The sequence below is a fragment of the Pinus tabuliformis genome, chromosome 9 (genome assembly GCF_031772625.1).
Source record: "Pinus tabuliformis cultivar Carrire ecotype Pingquan chromosome 9, CPIR1, whole genome shotgun sequence".
NCBI lineage: Eukaryota > Viridiplantae > Streptophyta > Pinopsida > Pinales > Pinaceae > Pinus > Pinus tabuliformis.
In genome coordinates this window covers 979,635,221-979,662,032 of record NC_142307.1, presented here as the reverse complement: position 1 = coordinate 979,662,032, position 26,812 = coordinate 979,635,221, and the positions used below count along the sequence as shown (strand labels likewise).

Sequence of the window (26,812 nt, the reverse complement as noted above, 5' to 3'; positions counted from 1 at the left end):
GGCTTATAGTCTTGAGGTAATTCTTTAATAATATCGTTAAACCTTTTATTAAATTCTTCAACAGTTTCATTTTCTCTCTTTTTGATTATGCTGATAGCTTTCACAAGGTGTCTTCCTTCTCTCTTATCTCCATACTTTTCCTTAAAGGCATTAACAATCGATTGTAAGGAATCAAAAAGTTTTTGAGGCTTTTCAGTAAACCAATCTAAAGCATCACCCTCCAAGGTCAGAACACAAAGGGTCATTTTAACATCTTCATCATTAAAATCAGCGGCCCTTGCGTACTTCCCCAGCCATGAACTAAAAGCTTTCAGATGTGAATTAGCACTGATTGCGTTATCTCCCTGAAAGATAGGCAATTTATCCATTCCGTGCTTTGGAGTATCATTAGGATAACCCTGAATATTAGCAAAGTTACACGGGGCGAATATGTCCATGATGTCGTGCTCAACTGGACTAGTAAAAAGTAAATGGATATCAGAGAGGGCTTCTTGTCTGCGGTTAACAAGAAGTGTACGAGAAGAGAGTTCGTGTAATCGTACCCTGAGAGCCCTTTCAGGATCAGGAGCAGGATTACACAGACTGCTTGGATGTCTTCTAGTATACACTCTTGTAGATAATACGTGAAGTGGAGTCGCCACCCGGACAAGAAGTGAAACACGGAAAGGCTCGAAAGGAAAGGACCAAGGACAGAAAAACTCTGTCCCCGGCAACGGCGCCAAAAAATGTTGTCGCACAGATTGTCACGACAACGCTCAGACCAGGGGCTGTCACCCTGATCCCCAATCTCTCCGTTTAAGCCTCTCTCCCGCGGCTAAGGGAGATAGACCCTGTGGGAAAATGGATGACCAACTGGGGACCAGTTGGGTTGGGAGACACGAGTAAACAAGCACTAAATTGATATTATTAAGTTAATAGACCAGTGCCTTACGAAATGATTAAACGATTATTTGTCGAATGCTGCAAAAATATGAACTCATTAACAATTGTTTACCATCAATCAACCCAAACAAATATTAACTTTTATCAAATGCGAGAAAATGCTTAATACTGCAGCAATTAAAATTTCGAAAGATAAAGTGTGTTAAACAACCATGCAAAATGCTTTAATAGTGATCCAGCAATTAAAACTCAGTAACGATATTCCAAAAATGCTTGAAATAATCACATAAAATGATAACCAGAGATCACATTCATGTAGTTAATCTTCAGATAAACATTAAAGCATGTTAAACATTAATTCCCTCAAAATTTTAGCCTCAGCAGAAGAGATAAAACATAAGAAATTCCTAAGCCAAGACTGAAATTTGCAAAAAATTTCCCAAAATATTTTTTTATATTTTTCACATAAAACAAGAATTAAAACTAAATGAAACCTTTTAAAAAATCTAAATAATATTAAAATCTAAACTAAATTAAAAGAAACCTTTTATCATTTTTATTTTTTTTATTTTTATTTACTTCTAACAAAATTAAATCAAAATCAAAACTATAAGAAAAAAAAATCTTTATGCTTTTTAAAGTTTTATAATTTTTATGAATTTTTATTGTTATATTTTTAAAAGAAAACTTAAAATTTAAATCTAAACTAAAACTAAAGTAAACAAAACTTGAGATTATTAAAATCTAATCTAAATCTAAAACTAAAGTCTAAAAGTTAAATTAAAAATATATATATATATATATATATTTATTTATTTATTTATTTTAATTAAATTCAAACAAAACTAGACGTAATTCAAAGAAATCAAAAAATAAAACAAAATGTAATATATGTGAAACCAATGTATGTCCTAAACTAACGCTATGATTTAATTCTAAAATGAAACATAACCAAAAAAATATACGTTGAACCAAAATCTAAAACACCCGTGGCATATGCAAAAAAAAAATTCAAGTGCACACGTTACCCCGACGGCAGCAGGAGGGCCGAGCAACTGTGACTGCGTGAGGGCGATTTCCTTTTTGCCTGTAGGTTCTTACAGGCCTACGCAAAAATTTTAAAAAAAATACCTTGTCTGCGCAAAAAAAACCAAGATACCTGGCCCGTCATACAAAAATCGTATAATTTCACCTACGCTGTCTCGTCTCACCGCTTTTTTTTTGTGCGTGGGTGTGTGCAGGTTGATGGCCGACGTGCTCAATGCAGTGATTGTAGCGTGAGGGATGGAGAACGGCAGTAGGCAGAGGAGAATAAATGAGACAGCAGATGGGTTGGACGCAGGAAGAAACAAGCTTGCCGTAAAGAAAAAGTCGATTTTTTATGAGTTTTTTGTGTTTTTGTCTTGCTGTGCGTGTGCAGACTTAGGCGTATGACAGCAACGGAATGAAGGAACGCAGGGGATACGTTTTGATCGCGGGCTTTGTATATATATATATTTTTGCAGTTGCAGGGTTGGACAACGTGAGGGACTGTTGGCTGCAGGCTGAGAGAGTAGCAGGTAAGGGGTTCGATGGGGGCAGCAACGATGGAGATGCAACTTGCAGGTTGAAGGCTGCACGTAAAAAAAAAAAAGATTGACTGCGTGGAATGATGATGAAGAAAAACTGCGTAGGAGTGAAAAGCAGTGTAAAAATACTGAAGGCTGAGCAACGGGGGTAATAAAAAATGATTATAGGGATTGATATGTTGAGTGTTGGAGTGAAAACGCAGAGAGAAAAGATGACACTGTGGCAAAGGGATGTGAGTGCAGCGTTTTATTTTTTTGCAACAGCGAACAGGGAGCTGGCCAAGCAGTGAGGGTTTTGCCCAGGTCACAAAAATTTTCGAGAAATTTCTCCCTGCAATACAATCGAAACCCTCCAGATCTGAAAACAACTGATATTTGAAACCCTTGGACAGCAAAATAGCTTAGACAGACCCTCAGAATTCTTCAGAAAACCCTGCAACCCGTAATGGAAGACAAGCACCCGAAGGATATATGCAAATATTAAAACTAAAACCCTGCAAACTGGTCAAAAATTACAGAATTATAGCTCTACAACAGCCAGGTTTGTCAGTTATCATCAATAATATTTTCAGAACTTCAGATTTTCTATGAAATGCTTTAGAAAAACTCTCGTGCAACTCAGAAATAAACTCTAAATGATAAACCCAGAATCAAAACTGGCTGGGCTCTACAAGAGAGTGCTTTGCGGGAGTTGGCTGGTTCAGCCGAGAACTTCCCCAAACGCCCACTGATTTTCTCAATAAGGGTTTCCTGCACAGCTCACTTCAACCATCAATAAAGAGAGAAAAAACAGTACTAGATCCCAGATGCAATGGAGATACCTGCCATTATTTCAGAAATTCTAATACCATTCAAACCCTAGTAAGTGAACAAGATACCTGTGTTCAAAAATACTCTACATCAAGCTATTACTAATGGCTGAAAATAAAATTATGCAGAAAATAAAATAGCTCACAGCACTTTAGGAGAGTAACACCAGCAAGATTTCAACCCCAAAGTCTTTCTTTATTTGCACCAGAAAATTTTTACAAGAGAGCTTTCTTCAGCACAAGACTCACAGATCGAATGATCTCAAATGACCCCTAGCACCCTATTTAAAGGAAAAATTCCCAATAGCTAGTTCGAGTGATCCACGTTAAAATGATCTCGACCGTCGATGAGGATCAAGATATCTCTTAATCTCATCCATCGAATTTTTTAATGCATTAAAAAATTGAAATTCTGCATTTATTTACTCAGAAATATTATTATTTTATTATTTCTAAGTTTTTATTTTATTTTATTATTTTTTATTTTTTTTTAATTTTATTATTTTTTATTTTATTTTTTAATTATTTATATCTTTAATTTTTTATTTTTTCAATTTTTTCAATTTTTTAATTTTTAATTTTTAATTTATTTTTAAATGGATCCTCGAACATAGCCTTTGGAAAAATCACCTAGGACCTAGGACTTAGAACTTATGAGGGGATTAAAACATTTTCTAACCCTCAAGGCACTTTACATCATGACTTTTACAACTTTACATCTCAAGGGGGAAGCCCATTTGACATAGACCCTCATAAACCACCCAGTTTTGCGACACAACTATAATCTAGCAGATTAACACACTAGGATTCCTCTAAAATTCTAATGACAAAATTCATTCCGGCTTTGGAGTTAGGCTGAAGGAAAACTTTGCCGATCATGGATCGGTGAGACAAAAAACCTTCCAGAACGTAGATTATCACTAGAAAATTAGGTCCACCTAGGCAATTTACATACATGACTCATATCTGCTAAGATTATTTACAATTCACACATGCAGACTAGGTTTACAACATAGTATGATCAAGTCGACGATGACTGTCGAATGGCACGGACATGTCAATCAAGCGCTATCCCTTTTGCGAAGAAAAGGGGGGGTACCTGCTATGGGGAGTTGACACGTAGTGGTCAACAAAGCCCAAGGAGGAGGAAGAGAATATAGCCCTTGCATCAAAGGGGTAGCATGAGTAGCAGAGGCACAAGAAGGACGTCTCAAAGATCAAATGTTTCCGGTGTGGTGAATTTGGTCACTATGCTACACAGTGTCCTCTCAAGAAGAAGGACAAGGACAAGAAACATGATCAACAGGCTGCAACTGCTAAGATCGAGGAGGAGTTTGCCATGATTTCCCAGATACCCTCAGGGGAGAGGTGGGGTGATCTATGTTGAAGTTTATAAGTTTACTTAGTTAGAAACCCTCCATGCACTTTATCTGATTTATTCCTACCTACTTGTTCAGTTACTTAACAAGTTATTTACAATGTGAATACTGAAAATAAACACTAGTGCATGCTCAACATATTACAGATCAACAACTGAAGGAAACAGAAACAATCACACCAAATGACACCGTTATTTTTGGACCAATGTCCCCGGAAAAATCCAATGTGGGAAACTGGTGCAACTATCTGAGGATTTTCTTATTAAGCAATATCAAAGTACAATCTGGGTGCCGAAACTAGCCTACCCAACAGAGAATTTCCTTGGCAATAATACCTCTCAGTGTGAGACAAATCTCCTGGCTAAAACCCTAAATAATCCTTCTGGTAGCCCCTCAACTCCAATTTGCCCCAGAAACCCTAGCGTCTGCCTTTCTGGACTGCGTGAGCCTCTCTCTGCCCAGCGCTAGCCCTACGTCACCCCGGATGGCTCTGCCTCTCTGAAGCTTTGCGCAGCTCCCGGCTACCTCTGCGTGGCCCTGCGTGAGCTCTGGCTGCTACACTCTCCCCGGCTAATGCGCTGCTCTCCCGAAACTATCTCTGCCTCTCTGTTTCTTTATACTCAATGCCCCTCAGCTGCAACTCTCGATCACTAATTCTATCTCTCTTAGCAAACCTCACTCTAAAGAATATTATGACTGATCACTCTAGTATGCTCTCCAAGTGACCCTCGAGCCTCTTATACTTTTCTCGTTGACATATCAACGTCCGAGATTAAGTCCCTAATCAACGGCTAAGATTATATCTGGCTTGATCCATGTCTTTTGGACCATTCTAACACAGTTTCATATTAATACACATTAATATTTTATTTTCCCTAAGTTTAGACTTGGGGACTCCGTTAAAAATATTAATTATTTTAATATCTCCTGAATTGTTTAGAAACTGCCCAAACCCTTTCGGGCTATTGGAGATCTCATATGCCCCAACCTCTCCACCAAATTTCGTGGCTAGAGCACATCCGACACTACCCCAAATCAACACTCCCTCTTAGCGAGGACTGTACTCTTGCAATACTCCTCACTGCGTATTAATCTGATCCTCTGGCATCGGTCCCTGTGTTGATGCTAGGCCTGCTGCCCACCATACTTTGCACTGTTGTATCCTATATTATTGCCCATGGTTCTGCCACTGCCACTGTTGCATCTGTACGACAGCTCCCTCTATATCCGTGTTGCTACTGGTCCTTTCTCCCAGAACTGCATCCGCACTGCACCTCCCCTCATCATCTTGCATCGTGCTGCCCACTGCTGCACTACAACTCAGTTACTGAGAAGTAAGTAACTAATCTCCCAACTCTGACCTTTTTGTTGGGCTAGAGACCCTCCTAATGCTGAAGCTCCCTCTGCCGCTGACAAGTGCTCCCTCTCTTACCTCTGCGTTGTTGCAACAACTCCCTGCATCTCGCACCGTTGCACACCTCTCTGTGCCATCCTGCACTGGTGCAATGCTCTTGTGCCTCTTGCACTGCTGCAGCCTGCTAGCCTAGCGCTGTCTCGGGACTCCTACACTATAGCTCTCTCTGCTGCTCCATCCGCATCCATCTCTACCCGACTCAGCCAGTCCTCTTACTCCTCTTCAGGGCTCCCGTAGCAAGGTCTAATCCAAGAGGCTAGGTACCTCGAGGATCCTGCCCCTCATCACCTGTAGTCCGCCTGACTACAGCTCGATGTCTCCCCACTTCCGCTCAAGTGTTGCGCGTTCACTCATGCCACAGTCATCGTCTATCAAAACTTCCTTCTCTGCCCTTGGTGGCACTTCCTTAGTCTCAAAAGACTCTCCCTTACTCTTCTTCCTTGGACACTGGGTCGCATAATGACCCAGCTCCCCACAGTGGAAGCACTTGATCTTGGAGAGATCCTACTTCTTCCCCTTTTCCTGCTTTTCCTCAGAGATGCTAGGGCAACATCTTCCTCTTCCTGCTTGACTTTGATCCCCTTGTTGCTGCTACCCGTCTTCGACTGTCGTCTGATCTCTTCCTAGCGAAGAGCGCCCACATCTCATCCCAAGGTGGGAGAGTCCCTCTGCCCAGTATACTCTGGGCAAATACCTCCCAGTCTTCTGAGACAGCATTCAGTGCTGTCCTCACCATCAACTCCTGATCCGGCGTGGCTTCTATAGCAGTCAACTGATCTCGGATCTCATTCTATCCTCCGAGGGAGGTGTCAATTAGTTCTCCCTTATTCATCTGATACGACCTCAACTGATTCTCAAGTAGCATTCTTCTCTGCACAGAAGTATGCCGGTACAATTTCTTGAGGGTCTCCCACATCTCATATGCCATTTCCTTCTCGATGATGTGTGGTACTACATGGTCCTTGACCCCGTCAAGGATGATGCTCTTGGCCCTCACCATTACCTCCTCGTACTTGTCGTTATCATTGGGGTCGACTGGGATAGCTATAACCTTCAAGGCGAAGTTCTTGACACGATTTTTGTCAAGTACAGATAAGATTCTAGCCTTCCAGAATGCGAAGTTCGACCCTCCATCCAGTCTATCCTGGTCTCTTACTCCGTGTAGTTCCATGATGCTCTTCTACTTCCCTCCTGGAAGTTCTCTATTCGACTCCTCCGAGTCTCTACTTCCCATCTAGAAGTTTTGTTCTAGACTCCCTCTGAGTCCCGATTTCCCTCATGGAAATCCTCCCGCCGCTGTTGACATGCCCCCTACTCTGATCGTCTTGTGCAACCGCACCACTGATCCGGGTTCCTTGGCTAGAAACGCTCGGTAGCAACTCCGTCTTCTTGGCCTTGCTCTGTCAAGTACTGTTCTGACTACAGTACCTCACCACCTCCACTCTGCAATATTCCCACAGCCTTCTAAACCCCAACAACCTGAAGGTGAGAACTCCTAGGCTCTGCACAATCCCAGCACCAGCAACCCTGCCCTATGAAGAAGTATATTACGCAGTCATGAAGGGTCTAAGGAGAGCCCTTAAGACGCTATCAAAAGGAAGCCTATACGTTGTCCTAAGGATGGTATGAATATACCCTAGCCGCAGCAAGCCTAGAAGAGAACAGCAAGGAGTTAGGAGGCTATTCCAAGAGGCCGAGGAGCTGTTGACGAGGGTTGCAACCCATATCATGAGGTTGAGAGGTAGCGGGAATGATTTTGGGGTGGTTAGGTGAAGGAATATCCCTTAGAAGAGCTACTGCAGCTAAGGGACAGCTTGCTGTAGCAAGCCGCAGTAGATAAGAGGAGGCCGAAGGGTGGAATAGGGGTTGGAACAGCTGAGCATTGCAGCCAAGGCTTTCCTCCCCTCCTAGAAAGGTAGCCGCAGTTGTGGAGGGCTATTCTGGCCACATTTTGAAGCTATTAGGATTGCTGTTAGAATGCCCTAACCAGTCATGCAATGCAGCAAACAGAGAAGCCCCAAAACAGTGATGATGATACATTGAAGCAGCAATGATGATGATACATTGAAGCAACATGATGATGGAAGCAGCAATGATGATGATACATTGAAGCAACATGATGATGGAAGCAGCGATGATGATAATACATTGAAACAGCATGATGATGGAAGTAGTAATGATGATGATATATTGCAACAGCATGTTGATGAATGTTGCAGCATGATGGGTATAGTGAAGAAATATATCATAGCATAATGAGGGGCAGCACAATGGTGAGGTGCAGCAGCATGATATAGCAAGTTCATGGTGCTGCAAGTATAGCACAATGGTACAACAGCATGCAAGGGACAACAAACTAACATTAGGACAGATGTATGGTACTTAGCAGTAAGTACACCAAGCATGTAATGGTACAGCAAGCAAGCAATGGAACAACTAACATGGTTCAATCATGACACATGGGACAGCAGTACAGCATTAGGTGCAGCAATCATGAGGTCCAGCATTGTGATGATGGGTGCAACATGGTGCAGCACGGTGAGGTGCAACATGATGACGAGATGCAGCGCGATGATAGGTGAAGGAGTCACCTTGGAGAATCAATTGAAGCAACATGTCTTCAACTGATCTCATGCATCATCTTCTTAGAGATGATCTATGCTCTCATCTAGATAATTCAAAGTGTTGACTTCAGTTGTAAATGTACTATCTCTCTCTCTCTCCACTGAACTATTGAAGAACATATAAGAAGAAATGATCAAGGGTTTCCCCACAATGGGGTTTGTCCCTGCTAGCGCCACATCTTTTGTCCTCTTGTCTTGGCTTGTCTTCTGCGATTTATATTTATGTTCTATCTGCAGTTTACTTTAATGATGATGTGATTGCTAATCTGGAAAAGATATTGAGCTAACTGTGAAAATTGAAATAAATTGCTCTAGCATAGAACATACCTAAAATTAACATGGTATCGGAGCTGAGGTGAAGACAAAGCCCAAGCAAGAGTGAAAGAGCAATCACCGAAGACAGTTGGGAAAGGACAAAAGGATCAATGGATTCTTCATCCCTCTTCTAATTCACCAAGGGTGAAGTCGAAGCAAAGAATATTATCAGAATGGCACAACAAAAGTTTATGATGGCATACCTAAAGATCACTTCAATGGGAAGTCTGGATCTAAGGGAGGAAGGAAAGGCAGATGCCTTGGTTGAAATAAGTTCGGCCATTATGCGAAGGAGTGTCTGAATGGCAGGGACACATCACTTGATGATGATAACAATCATTCCAGGGACATCTTCAATGATCAGAGGAATGACAGTGCAGGTCATCAAGGAAATGGCCGACTCTTCAAGAAAGAAAGAAACCCTAGGCACTCTATCGAATAAAAGGGTGCTCTCTCTCTAATTTGGTAGAGATGGAAACATTCGTGCGATTACACTTGGAGCCGATGCCACCTATCCCGGAAAGGGTGTTACCCCTCAATTGAATGAGGGTAACTCGATTCATTTATAGAATCTTTTTTATGTACCTAATCACAAGAAGAACCTGGTGTCCATTTCGGCAATGGAATTCAAAGGTTTCAGGGTGGCATTCATCAATGGAAAGGTACATGTATGAAAATGAAATTTTCTAAGATGTCTTTTTCATGGGTTCAGGGTTGGCAACTTGTATCAAGTTGCAGGATGGTCCATTGGGGACCATGTCAATTAACACATCTAGCACTGGAGATCTATTATGGGACCCTACCTAATACAAGTCAAATGGTGACTGAGAAACCTGAATTCAAAAGGAGCATGAAGGTACATATCTGAGATGTACCGAAGGAAAATCTTACAAGGGGACCATTCCCCTCATGTAGCAGGTTCACAGGCTTGGAACAAAGCGAGGGTTTTGAGATTCATCGGGAATCTCATGTGTGCAGGTGGAAGAAAGCCCTCTATGGCTTTAAGCAAATCACCCTGAGTTTGATATGAGAGGATTGATGATGAAGTTGAGATTCACTAAAAGTGAAGCCAAACCATTGCTTGAAGGTTGTGGATGATAGACCTCTCATACCTGCGCCTTCTAAGAACGACCTATTTCTGATAGGTGCAGACCCTCTCACTTGTACAAGTAAGAGGGAGTTGGATTCCGGATGTGGAATGGTAAACTGCAAGCCCATGACTACCTCAAGGATCTTAACTTTGAGAAGTTATATGGTGATGACGCTGAACCAGATTTTGGAAATGCCTCTGAGTTTCATAAACTCATTTGCATTGATGTTCTTGGTGAACTTCCGTCCAGATATATGTTTTGCAGTTAGCATGGTGAGCTCATATTTGGTTGAGCCTCACTGGATTGGTGCCAAGAATCTTCTGAGATATTTAAGGGGCACAATCTCTCATGGATTGAGATACACTGCCGGAAATATGAAGCTGCATGATTATTCGAATGCTGACTGGGCAGGCAGTGTGGAGGATCATTAGAGCACTTCTAAGTGTTGGTTCTCTTTGGATTCTGCTTCGATATCATGGATGAGCGAGAAGCGGAAGTCGGTTGCTATAAGCACTGCCGAGACCGAATACATAGCTACGGGTATGATCTCGTGTGAATCTGCCTAGTTGTGGAAGCTCTTAGGTGAGCTGTTTGTACACATGATGAATACCACTGTGATTCTCTGTGACAACGAGGGGGGGATTCGATTGCCGAGAAATCCCGTATTCGATGGTTGCTCCAGCAGATAGACATCAAATACTACCTTATTTGGGATATGGTAAGTCGATGAGCGAGGAGGCTCCATCACATTGAGACTAATGTACAGGTTGCAGACATTTTGTCAAAGCCTCGGGGAAAGGTCAAATCTGTGACTTTCCCAAACGACTTGGAGAACGACTTGGAGTCGTTGAGAGACCTTCTTATAAGGGTCCTGTATGTTGCATGCATTGAGCTCTAGGAGCTCTGGGGGCCTTGGGGTACTTACTGGAGCAACACATGACCATAGGGCGACTCACCCTCCCCTAATGGTGCGTTGTGTACAAGGTGAATGGCTCAGCCTTCCCTGTGATACCCCGTGGCAACTTCGGGACAGGATGATTAGTTCTCCTGTGGACAGGATGATTAGTTCTTCTGTGGGACAGGATGATTAGTTCTCCTGTCGAGGCATCCTACCTATGCAGTCTGGGACGCATGGGAAGTACCTCTCATCTGATCAATGAGCAGGGAAATGGGGTTAGCGACCATAGTAGTACTATCGATGGACGAATCGTTGTATCTATCGTACTCCCTATGCTGGGATGACCTCTAACTGATCTGGGATCAGTATGAGTGGTTTGAGACACTCTCTTGTAATATTGATCTGGGATCAATAAAACTGACTTCGAGTCGGTAAGAGTGATATGACACACTCTCTTCAGATGAAACTGACTTCGGGTCAGTAGAGAATGGTATGAGACATTCTCGATCAATTCTTCTTTTTCATGGTTCAGCAGAGCAGAGCTTAGTAGAGAAAAGCAAAGCAGAACAAAGAAGTGAAGGGCACTAATGGCAAAGAGTACAGTCAGACATATGAATCAGCGGATGGAATTCTCCCTATTTGAGAGAGAGTGTTAAAATTGGCAACTAGGGCCAAACTCCATGTGGGTCATCTTACTAATGGCAGCTGATATTTTTCTTGGATCCCTCTCATTGAAAGGTGTAGGATTGATATAAAGATCATCCGATTCCGATAAGTATTCATGGAGATATGAATTTATTAGTGTTATGGGACTCTTCGTCAAGGTCAGCTAGCAACCAAATAAACCCCTCTTGTGCTCAACATTTTAGTATAAATAGAGGTGGCCTTCAAGTCATTTCAACACACTTGGGATCTCTTCCTCTCTACTTCTCTTTGGGTTTTAGTGGGAGGAGAGATCCTAAGGGATAACATTGCCCTAATCTAGAGGGAGTGCCCTAAGCCCTACGCTGCCCTATGGAGAAGCCCTAACGCAGCCCTATGGAAGGCCCTACGTTTCCCTATGGAGAATCCCTACGTTGCCCTATGAAGAAGTATAATACGCAGTCATGAAGGGTCTAAGGAGAGACCTTAAGACGCTATCAAAATGAAGCCTATACACTGTCCTAAGGGTGGTATGAATATACCCTAGCCGCAGCAAGCCTAGAAGAGAACAGCGAGGAGTTAGGAGGCTATTCCAGGAGGCCAAGGAGCTATTGAAGAGGGCTGCAACGCATATCTTGAGGTTGAGAGGCAACAAGAATGTTTTTCGGGTGGTTAGGTGAAGGAATATCCCTTAGAAGGGCTGCTGCAGCTAAGGGACAGCTTGCTGTAGCAAGCCACAGTAGATAAGAGGAGGTCGAAGGGTGGAATAGGGGTTGGAACAGCGGAGCATTGCAGCCAAGGCTTTCCTCCCCTCCTAGAAAGGCAACCGCAACTGTGGAGGGCTATTTTGGCCACATTTTGAAGGCTATTAGGATTGCTATTAGAATGCCCTAACCAGTCATGCAATGCAGCAAATAGAGAAGCCCCAAAATAGTGATGATGATACATTGAAGCAGCATGATGATGGAAGCAACAATGATGATGATACATTGAAGCAGCAGATGATGGAAGCAGCAATGATGATGATACAATGAAGCAACGTGATGATGGACGTAGCAATGATGATGATACATTGAAGCAACAATGATGATAATACATTGAAGCAGCATGATGATGGAAGCAGTAATGATGATGATATATTGCAGCAGCATGTTGATGAATGTTGCAGCATGATGGGTATAGTGAAGAAGTGTATCATAGCGTAATGAGGGGCAGCACAATGGTGAGGTGCAGCAGTATGATATAGCAAGTTCGCGGTGCTGCAAGTTAGCACAATGGTACAGCAGCATGCAAGGGGCAACAAACTAACATTGGGACAGTTGTATGGTACTTAGCAACAAGTACACCAAGCATGCAATGGTACAGATTGTCATGACAACGCTCAGAACGGGGGCTGTCACTCTGATCCCCGATCTCTCTGTTTAAGCCTGTCTCCCACGGCTAAGGGGGGTAGACCCTATGGGAAAATGAATGATCAACTGTGAAACAGTTGGGTTGGCAGACACGAAGGGAAACCAGCACTAAATTGATTTTGTTAAATTAATAGACCAGTGCCTTATGAAATAAATGACTAAACGATTGTTTATCAAATGCTGCAGAAATATGGACTCATCAACAATCGTTTACCATCAATGCTTAACTTTTTACCAAACATGAGATAATCAATAAATGCTTAATGGCTTAATGATACTCCAGCAATTAAAAATTCGAAAGATAAAGAGCTCACGTAAAATGCTAACCAGAGATCACATTCATATAGTTAATCTTCAGATGAACATTAAAGCATGTTAAAAATTCCAGCATCAAAATTTTAGCCTCAGCAGATAAAACATAGCAAATTCCTGAGCCAAGACTCAAACTGGCAAAGAAATTCCAGAAATATTTTTTATATTTTTCAAATGAAAATGAAACTTTAAATCCAAAAATTGAACTAAACTAAAAAAGAAACCTTTTATCAATTTTTTTATTATTTACTTCTAACAAAATTAAATCTAAACTAAAATAATTCAAAACCTAAACTATAAGAAAAGAAAATTTTTATGTCTTTTATAATTTTATAATTTTTATGATTTTTAATTTTTTATATTTTTTTTAAAACAAAAGTTAAAGTTAAAATCTAAGCTAAAACTAAAACAAGACTCTAAAATCTATATCTAAAATCTAGAAATTAAACAAAATATAAAACCAAAACCTCAACTGAAGACTAAATAATTTTTTTATGAATTTTTTTTATTTTTAAATAAATCTAGAAATGATGTAAACTTAAAACTAAATCCAAAAATAATCTAGAGCCTTTACAAACTAAGCTAACCCTAAAGGCATCTAATTCTAATATCAAGAGCTAATCAAAAAATTTCAAACCTAAAATATATATACATATATAACCTAAGTAAAAAGGAAAAAAAAGAAATTCAATATATATCAAAATCTAAAAATCTAAAAGCAAATCGCATTTTTATTTTAATTTTTGTAAAGCCAAAACTAATGAAAAAAAAAAAGATCTACGCTAATCCCTAACCATATCACAAAGAAAAAATGAAAATCGAAACCTAAGCTATCGTTATCTTACCATACGAACGTTTATCCAACGTGATTCCTGCGTATTTTAAAAAAACAACGAAATCAATTTACCGCTTTGCTGCACGTTAGCGGCGTTGGAGATTGCTGGAGCAGATCTTCTTCCAAGAAGCCGAGGAGGGGAATCGATACTTGTTTATCGTGTTATGCAGGTTACGCGGAATGACTGCGTGCGGTGAGAAGCTGGAGCAAAGGCCGCGGGTTTCTGAACGGGTTTGATGGCAGACAGCGCAGGAGGAGATGAGTACGCAGGGGATTTGCAGGGTTTACACGCAGGCTTCGTTAGCAAAATTTCGAGGAGAGCTTAACGCATGGACAATGGGTTTTATATTTTTATTTGCAGATGTGAGAAGTCGATGGTGGAGCGAGGGGCAGGCAGCGGATGAGGCTATGATTATGTGAGGAGCAGCGGATAGTGGAGGACACAGGGAAAAAATCGATTTTTTGTGGGTGTTTTGAGTTTTTCTATTATCTTGATGTGCGTGAGGAATGGTGGAGGTTTGATGCGTGAGGATTCGATTCTGAGTAGGCAGCAACATGGAGATGGAACGGATTGCCCAGATTGCCCAGAAAAACCACTGAAGCTCTCCACAAAATCAATATTTGAAACTCCCTGCTCCAAACTTGTCTAAGAAAACCCTGAAAATTTCTCAAAACCTGCACCTGTAACCTGCAAAAGAAAAGAAAACCTAAAATAATATGTGCAAGAAACGAAACTGAAAACCCTAAACCCAACAAAAAATTTACAGTATTTACAATTTCTCGACTCTTAAACAGCCAGATTTATCAATAATCAACAGAGATATTATCGAAATTCCAAATTTACTATGAAATACTTCAGAAATCTCTCATGCAAATCAGAAAACAGACTTAAATGATGAACCCAGGATCGAAACTCGCTGGGCTCTGCAAGAGAATGCTTGCGGGAGTTCGTTGGTTCAGCCGAGAACTTCCCCAAACACCCACTGATCTTCTTCAATAAGGGTTTCCTGCACAGCTCACTTCAACCATCAATAAAGAGAGAAAAACAGTACTAGATCTCAGATGCAATGGAGATACCTGCCATTATTTCAGAAATTCTAATACCATTCAAATCCTAGCAAGTGAACAAGATACCTGTGTTCAGCAATACTCTACAATAAGATGTTACTAATGGCTGAAAATGAAAATATGCAGAAAATAAAACAGCTCACAGCACTTCAAGAGAGTAACACCAGCAAGATTTCAACCCCAAAGTCTTTCTTTATTAGCACCAGAAAAAGTTTACAGGAGAGCTTTCTTCAGTACAAAACTCACAGATCGAATGATCTCAAATGACCCCTAGCACCCTATTTAAAGGAAAAATCCCCAACGGCTAGTTCGAGTGATCCATGTCAAAATGATCTCGACCGTCGATGAGGATCAAGATATCTCTTAATCTCATCCGTCGAATTTTTAATGCATTAAAAATTTGAAATTCTGCATTTATTTACTCAAAAATATTATTTTATTATTTTTAAGTTTTTTATTTTATTATTTATTTTTTTATTTTTTTATTTTTTTATTTTTTTATTTTTTATTTATTATTATTATTTTTATTTTTTTTATATATTTTATATATATATTCTTTTTATTGTTTTTTATCTTTTCAATTTTTAATTTTTAATTTATTTTTAAATGGATCCTCGAACTTAGCCTTTGGAAAAATCACCTAGGACCTAGGACTTAGGACTTATGAGGGGATTAAAACATTTTCTAACCCTCAAGACACTTTACATCATAACTTTTACAATTTTTCATCTCAAGGGGGAAAACCCATTTGACATAGACCCTCATAAACCACCCAGTTCTGCGACACAACTATAATCTAGCAGATCAACACACTAGGATTCCTCTAAGATTCTAATGACAAAATTCATTCCGGCTTTGGGGTTAGGCTAAAGGAAAACTCTGTCGATCATGGATCGGTAAGACAAAAAATCTTCCAAAACGTAGATTATCACTAGAAAATTAGGTCCACCTAGGCAATATACATGACTCAACTCTGCTAAGATTATTTACAATTCACACATGCAGACTGGTTTTACAACATAAATTGATCGGGCTGATGATGACAGGCACGGACACGTTGCTCAAGCGCTATTCCTTTTGCGAAAAAGGGGGTGTACTGCTAATGAGTAGTTGACACATAGTGGTCAACACCCTCAATCCGTTCACTGCCATCTCTGCTCCTCTTCTCTAGACTCCCACTGAGTCCTGATTTCCCTCTCAGAAATCCTCCATCAACTGTTGAATCACTCCTCTCCAATCCTCCTTTGCCACTGCAACCCGGATCTAGATTTCTTGGCTAGAAATCTATCGAGGTAGTGCTTCCCTCTACCTTGGTTCAGTCTCCTTAGACACTGTTCTGCACCGATAGAAACAGCGTCCCACCAACTCCACAAATCAAAATCTGCACAACTCCCTTAGCCCCGGCAACTCAAAGAATCTGAGCCCTTCAGGCTCTACACAATCTCTGTGTGGGTTGAATCTGCTCCTCCCGACCAACTGCGTCAATCCTTCCTGGCTCAGAAAGATGACGTGGCTCTGTGTGAGCCTGATTTTCCCTCCTCTGCCTCTGCGCTGGCCCTGATGGCTGACACAACTACTACGTGGGCTCCTCCTAGCTACTGCGTCTTCCTCTCCCGACTCAGAATGCTGACGCAGGCACTGCGTGAGCCTCTACGTCACCTCTTCTGCACTGCATCACTCCTCCTTCTGCCTCTCCAACTCTGGAACAGCACTGTCTCTCAGGACAGTTGCTTCTTTGCTACAAATTCTCCGATTTCTCCATTGGTGTCTTTAGTTATCTATGATATGCGATCCCTCTGATACCACGTGAAAAATCCTGAATCTAACACATCAGAAACCCCTACTGCAATTATTGGTTTACAATCTCCTACTTGTTCTTTACATTAACAGGTTATTTAATTGCATAAACATCGAAGTAAACATTATTGTAGCTTTCACAAATATACAGATCATGCACTGAAATAAATTGAGACAATAACACAAGGGACACCGTTATTTTTGGACAATTGTCCCCAGAAAAACCCAATTCAGGAAAACCGGTGCAACATATAGAGGGTTTGTATTATTAAGCAGATTTCATGAATACAACTAGGGTGCCAAAAATGGCTCACCCAACAGAGAATATCCTCGACAGTAGTACCTCTATCTGGAGACAGATATTCCAGCAAATCAGCAAACGGATGATCAAACCCCACAGCGACTCCGGCTGTTCCCTATGCTAGACAGCGAAAGCTGCTCCAAGCACTGCTTTAGAACTGCATCACTCCTCCAGGAGTTGCGTCACCCTCTCTCGGCTCAGAATCTATTGATCTGCTCCCAGTCTGCCCCACAGAATCTCCCCAGCGCTGCCTCTGAGGCCCAGCGTCAGCCTCTGCGGCTTCTGCGTCAGCCCTCTGCGTCCTATGCATCAACTTTACGGCCTTTGCATCAACCCTTCTAGGGCTTGCGCTGTCTCTCTCAGCACTGTGTTGCCTCTCTGTTATGTATTCTTCAGCCTCGAATGAAAATCCCTTGCTGAACTGCCCCTCGCTGCAACTCTGATCACTAACTCGATTTCCTCAGCAAACCTTGCCCCAGAAAATTGAATTCTTTGATCACTCCGAGTCTTGGTGTATCTCCAATTGACCCACAAGCCTCCTCTTATACTTTTCTTGTTGATGAATCAATGGTCAAGATTAAGTCCCTAATTAACGACTAAGATTAGAACTAGCTTGATCCTCGTCACTTAGAACCTTCTCACCCATATTTTTATTAATACACATTAATATTTTTATTTTCCTAAGTTTAGACTTAGGAACTCATTAAAAAAATTAATTATTTTAATACCTCCTCATCCGGGTGGAATTTCTCAAAACGATTTTTGGGTTCTGGAGATCTCATGTGCCTTAGCCTCTCTACCAAATTTCAAGGCTAGAGCACATCCGATGCTACCCAAAATCAACATGGTCATCTATGAAAGTGATAAAATACTCAGCACCACTGATAGCTCTTGTAGACATTGGACCGCGGATGTCCGAGTGCATTAAGCCCAATACACTCTTAGCTCTATTGTTGCTTCTGGAATAAGCTTCTTTGGCGTGCTTGCTTAATACGCAACCTTTGCATGTATCATCATGCTTGGTAGTAAGCATTGGAACCCCCGTAACAGTTTCCAGAGAATCCTTAACGCCCCATGATGTAAGTGTCCCATCCTTCTATGCCACAGTTCATTTAAGTCTTTTTCTCCACTAACATTATTGCTTATCAGTGCCATAGGAGACTCGAGGTGCAACTTGTATAACTTGTTGCTTCAAGTTCCAATCTTGGCCCTCTTTTTCCACTTAGGATGCTTGACATATACTCATTTACCGATGAAGTACACATCATATCCTTTATCTTGTAATTGAGATACAGAAATCAAATTCATTCCCATACCTGGCACATGCAATACGTTAGTGGCCCGAAGACTATCTCCCGCTACTGACTGGAATGTACCAGTTCCCTTTCCTACTGCGGTGCATTTCGTCCTGTTACCCATTGTGATTTGAAATTTCATCTGTTCCTCCTGATAGATCGAGAAATATTCTCGTTCTCTAATCATATGAGTTGAAGCCCCACTATCAATGTACCAATCCTCGGCTGATGCAGAACTCGATACCAAGCAAATTCCTCTTCCAACCTAGAAGCTAATTCGGAAATATTATGATCCCTACTATTCTCTGTTCTCTTTTTCTCTGCTTCCATCTTGCCTGAACCTTGATCCGATACCATGTGAAAATTTCGTTGCAATAATTGATTTATTTCTCCTACTTATTTACAATAATAAGTTATTCACCAATGTTTCAGTAAATATCAAAATAAATTCAGCTGCAGACTTCACAAGTTAAGAACTTAAAAATAAAAAGCAAGAGAAACACTAGCATATGAACAATCACATTGACACACGTGTTTTTGGACAATCGTCCCCAGAAAAACCCAATGCGGGGAAACCAGTGCAGCAAATCTGAGGGTTTCTATTATTGGCAGTAAATTTCTGAATACAATCTAGATGCCCTAGAGAAAATGGCAATCCACTCAGAGAAGATAACTGAGAATTCTCTCGCACTGAATCTAGAGATTTCGCATGGTCCCCAGCTCCTGGATGACCCACTGCGCAGTCTCTGCGTGAGCCTATGCAGTCAATGCATGGCTTCTACGTGGAGACTCCCTATGACTGCGTCACCTTGGTTGTTGCTACTTCTGCTGTTGAGAAATCGTGATTTCTCCTCCCAATCACCCATAGTGATTCTTGGCACTGATCTCTGCTATCCCCCAGCAATTCTACATCAACCTCATCCAGTTGTTGCGATGTCCCTCCTTGGCACTACGCTGGCTCTTTGATCCTTCATTGTCTTCTCTGAAGTATATTCACTGGAACTGAAAATCACTTCTTTCCAGTACTGCCTCTGATCCTCACTACTTGATCACTTGTTTGAATTCCTTAGCAATCCCTACCCTAGGAATATCAAACTGATTGATCAACTCTCTCTATGTTTTGGAATGAACCCCAAGTCTCCTTATACTTTTCTCGTTGAGTCTTCAATGGCCAAGATTAAACCTCTAATAAATGGCTAAGATTAAATCTTGACTTGATCCGCTTTCTAGAACATTCTCACCCATATTTTAAATTTTAATTAATACCCATTAATACTTTAATTTTACTAAGTTTAGACTTAGGAACCCCATTAAAAATAATAATTATTTTAATAAAATACAACTTGGGTGGAATTTCGCCAAACGGTTTCTGGGTTCTTTAGAACTCATGTGGCTTAGCCTCTCCACCAATTTTCATGGCTAGAGCACATTCGATGCTACCAAAAACTAACACTAGCATGGTACCTCCATCTGATGTCTATTGTGTTATGTGTTGCTGCTTTGGTAATTGCTTGATGAACTAAAAGAAACAAGATATAAAAAATCGTAATAATAAGAAACATCAAAATTAATTATCAAGAATAAGAAAATATTTCTGCCTCTCTGATTTTCTAACACTCAACCTCATGCTCAACCTCCTCCTCAGGTTCCTGACATCTATACCCGATCTCCACTAGCAAAAGTGCCCCCTAGTCTCACCCTCTAATTGTCCTTGGTTATGTTGAATTTCCCCATATGATGCAAATGGTTGCATCCCCACGGCCTACACATCTCTAGTGTGACAGTATCTCTGCTGAAAGGTTGAGGATGGGTCTGGTCTGTCACCCTCCTCAAGTGGGCCAACCTCTCATCGTCCCAATGGAATCCACCCCAAAAATTTTGCACACTGAATTTCCCTTGAGCCATGGATTTGGCTACGGTTTCACCCGTCACTGTGCATTCATTCCCAATCCTCCCATGTTCCTGTTGGCTACCCACAACTAGGCCAAGATCAAGGCTCTGATACCATTGTAATGTTCCAAATGGAAAATTAACAGTGATATTAAGCAAAATACACATGCAACACAGAAAAATTCAAACAACAATTAAATGCCCATTAAAATGCACCAGAATTGCACCAAACTGAGCCATTTTATTATCAAAAGGAGAGTACAATGCATGGAAAGTGTACACCTGAGCTTGCCAAAAGCTAGACAATCTCAGGTGAGAAAAATGTTGTCCGCATGCAAAAGGGAAGACTTCTCCTCAATGTACTACGCTGACCCTGGAATTTCTGCAACTGCTGGCGAGAAGAAACCCTTGTTTGAGCCTCTAAAAGTGCTTTGAAAATTCTGCCAAATTAATCTTGGGCTCTCAACCACAAACCCAGAAAAAACCCAGAAAGGATTTAGGAAAATTCTACCGACCACCCGGGATCCAAAAATTTCAGCTCACTCCTCCCCATTGGCTGCCAAATAATTCGCTTGTTTGGGGCACCAAAACTCCCCCAAAAATTCTGCAAAATTAGGAGCCAACTCCTTGACCCTTGAACAAAACCCAGAAATGTTTTGGGCTAATTGAATTCTGACCTCCCGGAATTACCCAAAATTGGTGCTACACCCTCCTTCGCAGAAACTACGTCCTCCACAACCACAACTGCTGAATATGGCTCTTATCCTTCCTCAATCCGCTGTAAAACTGCCCTGAAAATTTCCTCCAAAAGAAGTGAGGATTTTCTTCCAAGATGCAGCACAAGAGAGATGAATCTAGCCCCACAAATTTTGCCCAGTGACACTTCTGCATAGACCCTAGAATGGCAAATTTGGCTCTTTCAAGAGCAGCAACTTCCAACCTTGAAATTCTCCACAATTGTTGGTCCACCCTTCATGAAATGTTTCCTAAATTCTCTGGCCAAAATACCCCTTGAAACTCCCTCAACTCAGTGGTACAATTCCTACTACTGCTTCCTATTGTAAGCTCAAATTAGCTTAAACAAGAGTTGATATGACCCACGAACTCCAGCAAATCTCTTCCCACTAAGTCGTGAAATTCTCTCCTAGGGTAGCACTCTAAGTCCACCGAAGAAAGAGCTAAGATTTCCGCCCGGAAATATCCTTGTGCTAAGCAGCACTGGTAGTCTTGGCTAAGTAGCTCAAGAGTACTCTAATTCAGAAATTCAAATTGTCAAAAGCCCCCAAAATGATGCCTCCTCCTATTTATCTTGGCTGCCCCCTTTCTTTCCTTGTGGGTCCCACCAATTCGACCTCCTTCTCCCTAGCTCGATTTTCCTACGGGGTTCAAATTCCCCATTTTGGGTGGCCCCACATCCCACTACCAATTTAATCTTTCATTTTCTCTAATGTTTGTGGCCTCCATCTCTCCAAAAATTAAGTGGGTAGTCTCCTCCACCCATTTTTCCTAAGTTTACATGCCAAAATATTTCCCAACACCCAATTGTAAAAATAGAAATTTATCTTAGCAAAATTAATTTAATTGGGGACATTACAGATTTAAAATTTATCTAATTTGGTATATGTTGTTCATTTGTCCATTTGTGTTAAACATTTACTGATAAACTCTGTTTTTTGATGCTGGGAATGAGGATGATTATATATATATATATATGATCACATCATGTATGTGTGTCACGTTGTTATATGATATGCTTCAAATTAATTACACTGAAGAATGAATATTACTTTAAAATTTTAAATGGTCCATGTATATTTTTAAATTTCCTAAAATACTAAAAAATGTTGGATTTTCTCTTTATGAGATGTCTGCGACCATACTTTAGCCATACTAGATTTTCTCATTATGTATTTTTTCCACACTGAATCATCCGTACTCAAACCTTGCTACTATGGTCAAAACTACATAAATTTACTATATGTAAGATTTTTTTATATAATTGCTCTAGCCTCTGAGGTTACAGGAGACAGAAATGTTCCATCAAAATATTAATGCAGACAAAAACATTATTAACATTTCAGAGGTCGATCAAAAATGAAAACTGAAGTTCCTCACAATTGGAAGCTCACCATATCAAAGTAAGCATATTATTAAACCAAAATTCCTCTACTCATTTTCAAGTGAAACACTAAAACAGAGAAATACACCTTACTTTGGTTGAATTATTAACACGTCAAATGCATGAATTACAAGCCTTCACAAAGGTAATTAGTACTGGAAAGGCCTCATTATAGGTAACCTATCAATATTTATGAAAAGCAGAGGTCCTCAAAAAGAAGTGCTCAGGCCTACCTGTATGCGTTTCAAAGATTTCATAAGCAACAGCAACAGTGATAGGAAGAGAAAGTCTTTTTGCCACCCTCAAGACTTCTTCTTGTGCTCCAAGCACATCCACTATCATCATCAAAATTAATTACCACACATCAGATTGTCTCATTTGGAAGCATCCCCTGCAGCTTTTTCCTTGACGAAAACCTTAGAATGTTTTATAGTACTCTCAAAATGCAGTTAAACCAGATAAATATTGACAGGAAATAAATGGTGAGTAGTATAGCTCACTTGCACCCATGTTTGTTATTATGCGAACCCCCTTTTCAACTGCTGTTGGAAGCAGCTCTAACATCCATTCTGAAACTGAACAAAGCACTGTTCATCAGATGATGATAGTAGAAAAAACCCACTTTCAGAAAGTGCGGCAACCTTCAAATTTGGGAATAAAAGAGAGTAAGAACAGTTTCTTCATGAAGCATACATCATATATTTACATGAAAATTATTATAAACAAAAATCAAAATTGTTGAAGGGTATATACAATGGAACTCCTCTTTCTCAAGACTACTAATGCAGAAATAAAATCAGAATAAGCTAGTGCATCTAATTCTTTTGCATCTTTTATGATTTTATCAGTAAGGAGCATTTGGCCAACAACTGGTGATGCACCTCATCCTACCACATCGTACAGACAAACCTACACATCAACTTCCAGAGGGTAAACAGAGTGAAACTCTCAATCACTGCGAAATCCCAATGAAAGAGGATGGAACCAGATAGCTGCTGTATAAATTTGATAGAAATTGCAACTGCTGAAGATTTCACACTGAAAAACAAGAGATACAATTCTACTCTACTGATCTGCGGAATGAAAATCACAATTTAAAACAACATGCACAGACATGCAATAAGCAAAACCACAAATACACAGTGATTTCTAGGGGAACCCAATTGGGAAAAAAACCCTTAAGCCTCTTTGCATTAATCAATTGAATAGAGAAACTATTAAAATTGCTAGCTCTAGCTCTGAGCTCAACCTGCAAAAGAATAATTGTTCTCTCTGCTCAATGACAAACTTTTGCCAACACTTAACCAAATATTTGCTCACCAAGCCTCCTATTTCCTTGCACAAATCCCGAGGAAATTAGCCCTTATTATTTAGGAATTTCCTCTAAATTGATTGTGCAATTCCCGAGGATTGATCATTGATTGCATGCAACACCTGTACATTCAAAACTAGTCTACAACTGATGTTACACTGCCGTGCCATCTCCACTTCAGCTGAGGAATTTGAATTCCTTGCATGCACTAGCTATTTTGGGCTAATTGATCAGTTCACTGACAGATCCCTGAGTTAAACTGTTGTCCCATTGCACAATTGACCTTCAACTGACTCTATCAATAGTTAGAGGTCAGTTAATTGAATACAACTGAAAATAATTAAACTGGAATACTAAAATTTAGCAATCACACATGCATATCTGAACTCCAAGCCCTCTAACTCGAATTCACTAAACTAACTAAGTGACAAGAGCCATGTCACACTAGTTAACTGCCTCCAAGTTGTCCTGCTGATGTGGAAATTCAATTTTACTCAATTTGCCTAAGGCTAAAGTCAAAGTGAGCCTTTCTTGCTACATTTTTCAACACTCCCTCTTAGCAAGAAAGAGATTTTCCACCACCCCTATCTTGCATCTGTGGAATTTGAATTCACCTCTTAGCAATGCCTTTGTCAAGAATCAAGATGTCAGCATCTTGCTCCTCAGGTGGAATGTACTGTAGCAACACAATTCTCCTCTGCACACAGTCCCGCAAATAATGATATCGGATATCAATGTGCTTGGACCTGTCATGAAATACCAGATTCTCAGAGATGTTAATGCAACTCTGATTATCACAATATATCGTTGTCAGATCCATCTCCTGACTGAAAAGATCCACAAGTATTTTCCTCATCCATATGGCCTCACATGTTGCTTGACTTGCAGCCATGTATTCAGCCTCCACTGAGTTAAGCACCACAAACCTCTGCTTCTCGTTGTACCCGGAAATAGCTGTGGACCCACTGAAGATAGCCCCTGAAATACTTTTCCTGTCTGATGGATTCCCTGCCCAATCTACATCGGTGAAGCCTTGAAGCTTCACTCCCTCTATCCTCCTGTACCGTAATCCATACTCGGTAGTGCCTTTGAGGTATCGTAACCCATGCTTTGCTGCCTTCCAATACAGCTTGGTAGGTGTCACCATAGCTTGACTCAGTTGGTTTACTGCATAGCATATGTCGGGTCTTGTATTCACAAGATACATCAAAGACCCCACTAGCTACCTGTAAATGGTAGCATCAACCTCTTCACCTGAAGTGGCATTCTCCTTCCTCCAGTTTGTAGCTATAGGTGTGTCCATGGGCTTACAATTCTCCGTGTGAAATCTCTAAAGTATTTCAGAGGCATACTTCCCCTGAGACACAGACAATTCACCATCACCATGCCATACTTCCAGCCCGAGGAAGTAATGCATAAATCCCATGTCTTTCATCTCAAATTCCCTTGCCAGATCCTCTTTGCAAGAGCAGATCAACTGCTCATCACCTGTCAATATTAGATCATCAAGATAGAAAACAAGAATAAGCAACTTACCATCTACCACAATGTGATAGAGGTTTGCATCTACTTAACTTTTGGTGAAACCCAATCCACTGAGATAACTGTCAATCCGAGTGTACCATGCTCGAGGAGCCTGTTTGAGACCATACAATGCTCTCTTGAGTCTACACACATGTGAATCTCAATCATATGTCTCAAATCCTTATGGCTTCTCTATGTAAATTTTCTCCTCAACAACATTGTTGAGAAAGGCAATCTTCACATCCATCTAGTGGAATTTCCACCCCATCTGCACAGCCAATGATAGAATGGATCTAATTGAGGAATATCTTGCAACTAGTGCAAAAGTTTCCACATAGTCCACTCCCTCTATCTGAGAAAATCCATTGGCCACAAATTTGGTCTTGTACTTCTCGATGTTCTGTCAGCTGCATGCTTCACTTTGTAGATCCATCTCGAACCAACCACTGATTTCCCTTCTGGCCTCGACACCACCTCCCATACGTTGTTCTTCAGGATGGATTTGTATTCATCCACCATGGCATCAACCGAAACAGGTTGATGTGAAAATTCCACAACCGGAATCCTATTACAGCAACTGGAAACTATTCTCCTAATTATTAATTAAGTTTTAACAATTTATTTATTGTTTCCTATTGCGAACATTGAACAACTCACACTGCAACCTACACAAATAAAACTGCGGAAGAATAAACGTTGGAAGAAATGCTAGCACACACACATAAAAATAACACAGTTATTTTTGTCCCCGGAAAAACCCAACTTTGGAAAACCAGTGCAGCAGCCGAGGGTTCTAATATTAAGCGGCAGTGAAATAATCTGAGTACAACTGGATGTCGAAACTGACAATCCTACAGAGAAATACTGGTAAGAAAATCTAGTGAGGAGAAATTCCTCACTCCACAGGGAAATTCGAGCTCTAACCTCCGCTCAAATTGAGTCGTCCAAACTAGCTCTGCGCAGTCACTTTTGCAATCAGTTCGAACCAGCTTCTGCTCAAGCCATCTAGTTTGTTGTTGTTTAGGAAAATTCCTCTCTTGGCCTCTGTAACCTCTGTCCAGTTTCTAGCACTGAAACTCGGCTTTCCCCAGCAGATTTGAAATTGCCTCTAGAGGTTACTGCAATGCTCTGCGTTAGCCTCACTGTGGCTCACTTGCCTCTCTACAAATGCACTCACCGGATCTGCAAATCTTCCTCCGGCTTCACTGTCTCTACCCCACTCTCATTGCTTCGATATCACTAGTTCTCTCTCTGACAACTAACTATTGCTACTCTAGAAATCGATTTGCTCATGAAATCAAACTTCTCAAGTATCTTCTTCGTCA

At 40.7% G+C, this 26,812-nt stretch overlaps 1 protein-coding gene across 6 annotated transcripts in view; it reads right to left on the bottom strand.

Moving 5' to 3' along the window:
* Positions 1-26,812, bottom strand: part of LOC149152008 (propionyl-CoA carboxylase) — a 522,038-nt gene that overhangs the window by 411,027 nt on the left and 84,199 nt on the right. For all 6 annotated transcript variants that reach the window (XM_089439612.1, XM_089439615.1, XM_089439611.1 and 3 more), the window contains 2 exons: positions 23,152-23,226; positions 22,885-22,986 (listed from right to left, as the gene is read on the bottom strand). In XM_089439612.1, coding sequence (XP_089295738.1) covers positions 22,885-22,986; positions 23,152-23,226 — 177 coding nt within the window. The remainder of the gene's footprint in view (positions 1-22,884; positions 22,987-23,151; positions 23,227-26,812) is intronic.